Raw genomic sequence first — 6,844 nt, forward strand, 5'->3', positions numbered from 1 at the left:
TTGGTGAAGTGAGCGTAGCCAAGATAGTTAGGCTTGTGTTGGTATGTTAGTAAAAGGTCGTGTGGTGCTGGTTTTGCTGTATTGTTGGTCTATTTGTGTCTGTGTTGCACCAGATTGTGTTACCGGTCTACTTGTGTCGACGTTTGGGTTAGTTTGGTGGTCTTTTTTGTGTGTGTGGTGTTGGTTTTGTTGTGTTGCAGTTAGTAGAAGTTTATTGGAAGGTGATTTTTTGTGTTGGTAGTAACATATTTTCTAAGTTGTGTGGAATTTAAAAGTGGACAGGTAAGTGTTATGAGGTGAGGGTTATGATGTGCTAGTAATTTGCATGATTTAAGATATATTGACGTGCATTTGATATTTGTAATGGTGGTGGTATAAGTTCTAAAATTGTAACTGATGGTGCTTGATTATAGGAATTAAATAGATTATATTTTACAATATTGCCCTTTATTAGTTAATAATTAATTTTTATTTGCTTAATTCTAATTGGTTCTTACATTTCTCACCAAAATAACACTTTCTATTTGATCATTTAAACTTGCAAAACGCACGTAAACATTTGTTGGAAAAATAAACACAAATATTACTATACAAACCTTTTAACAACTAATATATATATATATATATATATATATATATATATATATATGAGAGAGAGTTATTTTGAGAACCATGGTGAGTTTTAAGAACTTTAAGAACTCAATTTTGGACCACACATTTAATTAAATGATATGAAACATGTGACTGAGATTAAATGTAATTAAAAAATGAAGCAGGAGTGAGAATAAATAATTTTGATAATTACACAAGTTTAAACGTAAGTTACACTTGTGTAAAAAGTCGATTCGGTGTGTAAAAAAATACCATAATTTTTTGTACATCACTTACACTTACGTATTACACATGTGTAAAAAAAATTCGGAAAAAAAAATTGTTACGTTGAGTTCTTTCAAGTTCTTAAAACTCAAAGTGGTTCTCAAAAGAAATCAATCCTATATATATATATATATATATATAGGATGAGTATCATTACAGAACTGATAAATTATTTAAGAACTTGAAGGAACCCTTGAAAACTAACGTTTTTTATAAAAAAATTTGTATGTTAATATTATTTGAGTGTAGTTTTATCATTTTGTATATCTATATTTACGATTACAATTTTGAAAATTAGTTTTTATACATATCTACCTTTTGTTTTACACATATGTAAATTTGTGAATTAATATATTTAATCAATTTTTTTTATATATAATATGATAAAACTACTCTTAAGTAATTTTAATATATAAAAAAAATTTAAAAATGTTTGGTTGTGTAGAGTTCCTAAGAGTTCTTAACTTTTTTATACCAACCCTATATATATATATATATATATTAGCAACAAAAAAAATTTCATTGTTAGAATTACAAGATAGAATCATAGAAAAAGATTCATACAATATGAATGTATAATATGCCATGTTACTCAGAAATCGTTGGCGACGACTTTAATAAGTCGACGCATCAAAGTAAACCTTATAATTTTGTTATTTAGTATCAATTTGCATATTTATAGTCAAAGTCTACGACTAACTTGAACGTCTCATCCTTCTATATATACTTACATTTTCAGCCACAATTTCCATACACATGCACCTCACAAAAATGGAGAACAAAGTGTTGGGCTTCTGCGCAATTGCAGCAGTGCTTGGAGTAATATCCGCTGCCACAGGATTCGCAGGGGAGGCGACAAGAGTTAAGGTAACGACAACAACTGATAGTAATAAGTTTGTTTAACTAAACTTAAGAAATGTTTTTGACATTTATAATGATATGTGTGCAGGCTTCTGAGGTTTTTATTTATGACGATTCGTGTGTTTATCCAAGTAGTCCGGCTCTCGCACTTGGAATCGTGTCAGCCGTGTTCACGATCATTACACGCATTTACACAAGTGTTTCATTTGGCGGAGCTGGTTGTTGTCGAACGGACCCTAATTCGACTCCGATTTCCAAACTACTTTTTGTACTCTCATGGTATGATATTATGATATAGATCTTGTTTTCAGTTACATATTATTATAGCAATATGTAATCTAGTAACTATATAATAATTATAACTAGTTTAATGTTGGATATCCAGGGTAGCTTCAGTTATAGCAGTGGTTCTACTGTTGACAGCTGCAGGACTAAATAACAGACAAGGTGGAGAGGTGGATGCATATGGGTATATTACAGCTTCAGTTAGCCCTGCTTGTGGTGCGCACATATGATGTATATATGTGTGAACCCTCGGGTGGGCAAAAGTGAAATTGCACTAATTTTGACGTTATTTTACTAATCTCGTGAAAATAACGTTAAAAGTGACGGACGGTTAATCAGGCATCATGTAGTGGCGTTGATAGCCGAAAGACAAGGGTACATGCACCGATCAGCCGGTGTCCCGATGATTGAGTTCTATGTGCCTTATGTCCAACGCTTGATGCAAAACTACTATCGAGCCGGGGGTCTCACCGAAAGCAGCCTCTCTATCCTTATAGGGTAGAGGTAAGGCTGTCTACATCTTACCCTCCTCATACCCTACCATAGCTTTGCTATTGGTGGGATATACTGAGTACGATGATGATGATGATGACATGCTATGTTGTGAAGCCTGGAATATTTGCAGCAGGAGCTATTTTAGCTCTCTTAAGTGCGGTTCTTGGTATTGCGGCGTATATTACACTAGCTCCGCCATCGCAAACCAACACGTATCCTGCGGCTGCGATCCCGATGGGTACTGCTAATGTTGATCCAGAGAAGAATCCAGGGCCATTCCCTCCTCAGCAATACCCTCCCCAACAATACCCTCCTCAGCAATAGTCAAAGTAATAAGATGGGACATGCATTTTACACTAGTATCTGAATGGAATTTTAATTGTGTGGTTCATATTGTAAGACTTGTTTTCTTTGTTGTTTGACTTTGTTATTTGTAGTTTCATTTTCAGTACTCCTTCATGATATGGTATGTGTAATAGTAAAATGATTATATCAATTGTTAAAATAAGTCTTTTCTCCACAAAGATTTAGTCAAATACTTATTGCATTTCATTAAATGATTTGACTAACTACCATCACTTCTCATGTTCTATTAAATTCTCAAAAGATGTTATTTTTGCATCTATATATATATTAATATATGAATTACAAAAAAATCAGTATTCTTGTAAAGCAAGATGTATTTTGTACTGTAAACGGTACATGCTTCGTTTGCAATGAAAACACACATACAAAAATTAGTTAAGATATCGTCAGGAAAGTATCAAAGATAAATGCGTGTAACATTCTTCTTTTGTATATTTCTTTCTAAAGTTCAAACAAAAATTATAAATCTGATAAATATATACCGGTAGACCACTAAACATGAAAACAAAAAGGGATAAATGATGTAGTAATATGCCCTCCCCAACAATACCCTCCTCAGCAATATCCCCCGCAACAATAATCAAAGTAATAAGATGGGACATTTTACACTAGTATCTGAATGGAATTTTTGTTGTGTGGTTTATATTGTAAGTTTTGTTTTCTTTGTTGTTTGAACTAGGTTAGTTATCTGTGTGCAATAAATAAATTTATTTAAATAATAATATAATGTAAAATACAAAAAATATATTCAAAAAATATAAAGATATATTATATGGTAGAATAAATTACACATTACATAATATGAAAATAAAAAGTTGTTAGAAATTCATAAATCTCTAAATATTTCTTTGTACACAATACTTGTAGTTTAACTGTAACTTTATTTTCTATATAAAAACATAGTAGTTTCGCATTGTTTTTGTTTATAACTCTAAATAATGCAACATTTAACTATCATGAGTTAAAATAAATTGTCTAAAAAACATACCAACCATCTATAATAATTGACCTTAGCTTTTATTAATCTTTAATGCAAAATAAAAATAAAGTGAAAATTTCATACTTTGAAATTAATCATTTTATCTAAAGGTATAAGATTTTTTTAAGAATAAAAATTGAGTTCCAATATTACTTCCGGATATGATTTTGGCATCTATAACACAGTTATCTTAATTGTTGTATTTTCACATATAGTTTAGTTTCACTGCATATACCAATTTTCTAGTTAATATTTTAAGCAACATTAATTCAACGTCGACTTTTTAGGACTAATCTATAACTTGACAACCTTAGATTTTAAGGTCATTTAAAACATCGCTAAACTAATACTTTTTTGTAACGTATCATTTTATGACTAATAGAACATAGATAGCGAACTCTTGCTAGTTTCTTGAATGACCACTTTTTTCGGTGCAAGTATAACTCACTCACTAAAGAAAAATGAAATTTTAAAATCTTCAATAATAGAAGAATATACAAAGTCAATTTATCATATGATTAATAGTGTGCTAATGTCTAACATGTGTATTCCAAAGATAAGTGATTTTATCCACCTGAAAAACCAAAACATGTAGTCTAGTTTTTATATTTTTGTGAATTTTTAAGATTATGAACTTAACATAAATGATTGGTTGATTAAATAGTTAACTAAAAAGAAGTTGTAAATGGCTATTTTTTAAACCAACCCGTGGACTGAAATTTATTTTAATCATAAACTGTTTTGACTTGAACCATGTTTGATATTTTAACCGGCTAAAGAAACCCGCTGGTTTAAGTTAACACAAACACTAAGAATACATCAATAGTGAATTTTTCTTTTCAGGGTTTGAAATAAAAGGACTTGTAATTTAGTAAATAATCATATATATTTAATAAGTTAAATTTTATTGAAATTTGATTTTAAAATTAATCTTGCCTCTTCATCTAATAATATCATTTCTTATAAAACCTTAATTAATATAATATATTTAAAACCTTAATTTTTGAAATCATTATTCAATATCAACGTGAAAATTGGTTAATTAAAAAAACCTAATATTAATAACTAATATAATATATTTATATAAAACAGAAAAACATATTTACGTTAGTATTTAATTGTTTAAATTAGGAAAGTATTATTAAAAAGAGAAAATGAAAAATTAAAAAGTAAAAAAATAAACTACAAAATTATTAATAGCAAAGAATTATTAAAAAGAGAAAATGAAAGATTAAAAGGTAGAAAAAAATGAAATACAAGATTATTAATAAGAAACAGAATTATCAAAGGTATTTAATATGAGAGAAAGGAGGAAAAATTTGTAAGAAAAAATTTGATGATTACATATGACACTTATTAATTTTATTGATTATATAATATAGATTTGAGTTTGTAATTTGTAGTTTCATTTTCAGTGCTCCTTCATGATATGGTAAGTGTAATACTAACATGATTATATCAATTAATTGTTTAAATAAGTTATTTAACTAAGACTTAGTCAAATATGTATTGCACTTCATTTAAAGATTTGACTATCACTTCTCATGCTCTATTAAATTCTTATATATATATATATATATATATATATATATATATATATATATGATTGATTTCTTTTGAGAACCGTTTTGAGTTTTAAGAACTCGAAAGACTTAACGTAACAATTTTTTTTGTGAATTTTTTTTACTCATGTGTAATACGTACAAAAAATTACCGTAATTTTTTACACACCGAATCGACTTTTTACACATGTGTAACTAAAGTTTAAACTTGTGTAATCAACAAAAATATTTATTCTCTCTCCTGATTCATTTTTTCAATCAAATTTAATCTCAGTCACATATTCTAACTCATTTAATTAAATGTGTGGTTCAAAATTGAGTTCTTACAACTCATCAAGTTCTCAAAATATCCCTCCCCTATATATATAATGGATCTTGCGAGAAGTGATATTACAGCGAGAAGTGAATGTATAACTCCATTAATCCCTAATTTCACTCCCTTTCATATGATGTTACATACATATATGTAGGTTGGTTGTATTTATGTCTTAATTACACATTCAAACCAACCTACAAACATATAAATGTACTGAGTCACATTCAAACCTATGTACCTACACACATACAAACATACACATATACAAACATACACACACATATACAAACATACGTACCTACACACATACATATGCACCTACACATAAGAAAGGGAGTGAAATTAGGGATTAACGGAGTTACACCTTCACTTCTCGCACTTCTCGCTGTAAAAAAACTTCTGAAATGATCTAATACCTATATATATATATATATATATATATATATATATATATAGACAGTAGAAACTCTATAAAATAATACACTTGGGACCACCAAAATTTATTAATTAAAAGAGTTATTAATTAATCGATAAATTAATAATTATTAATTTATATATTAATTAATATTTTATTAATTTATAAAAGAGTTATTAACTAATTTATAGTAAAATGTAGTTGCACAGTTGTTGACTGATGAATAAATTATTGAAAGCGTTATTGAAATTAATAAAGATGATATCGATGAAGAAGATGATGAAAATTCTACAATGGAGCCCCCTTCGTGAAACGAAGCTATTAAAGCGGCAATCACGTTGAACAATTTCTTGTTGAGCTATGAGAAAACAACACCAGAAGTTCTTACCATGCTAAGGAAAATTAGATACGAGATTCAAGGGGAAATTGATTTCAGCAAAAAACAAAAGACAATTGAGTCATTTTTCAAGAAACATTCATAAATCATTCATGTAATATGCTATATATAAGGAATTATTACTTTATATTTTATATGGGGTCTAAAGAAATTATTAAAAATGTATTATCTTATAATTTTAGCAAATTATTAATTTAGCATCCTATCCCCGAGTCGGGACCGGCAAAAAATATTATCTTAGAGAGTTTATTAAATAATCAAGTATTAATTTATCGAGTTTCTATTGTATATG

The 6,844-nt window shown here is 28.6% G+C and overlaps 1 protein-coding gene across 1 annotated transcript; it reads left to right on the top strand.

Moving 5' to 3' along the window:
- The first annotated feature begins 1,474 nt into the window (after window positions 1-1,474).
- LOC143619298 (protein MODIFYING WALL LIGNIN-1-like) lies at window positions 1,475-2,856 on the top strand. The gene is made up of 4 exons (XM_077091259.1): window positions 1,475-1,743; window positions 1,826-2,016; window positions 2,123-2,210; window positions 2,611-2,856. The coding sequence occupies exons 1-4, from the start codon at window positions 1,633-1,635 to the stop codon at window positions 2,839-2,841; spliced, it is 621 nt and encodes a 206-aa protein (XP_076947374.1). The 5' UTR covers window positions 1,475-1,632; the 3' UTR covers window positions 2,842-2,856.
- Window positions 2,857-6,844: the final 3,988 nt, after the last annotated feature.

This window comes from Bidens hawaiensis, unplaced genomic scaffold (assembly GCF_021521415.1).
Source record: "Bidens hawaiensis isolate Kalapana, Puna unplaced genomic scaffold, B.hawaiensis_p1.1 tig00002423_1, whole genome shotgun sequence".
In the NCBI taxonomy this organism is placed as follows: domain Eukaryota; kingdom Viridiplantae; phylum Streptophyta; class Magnoliopsida; order Asterales; family Asteraceae; genus Bidens; species Bidens hawaiensis.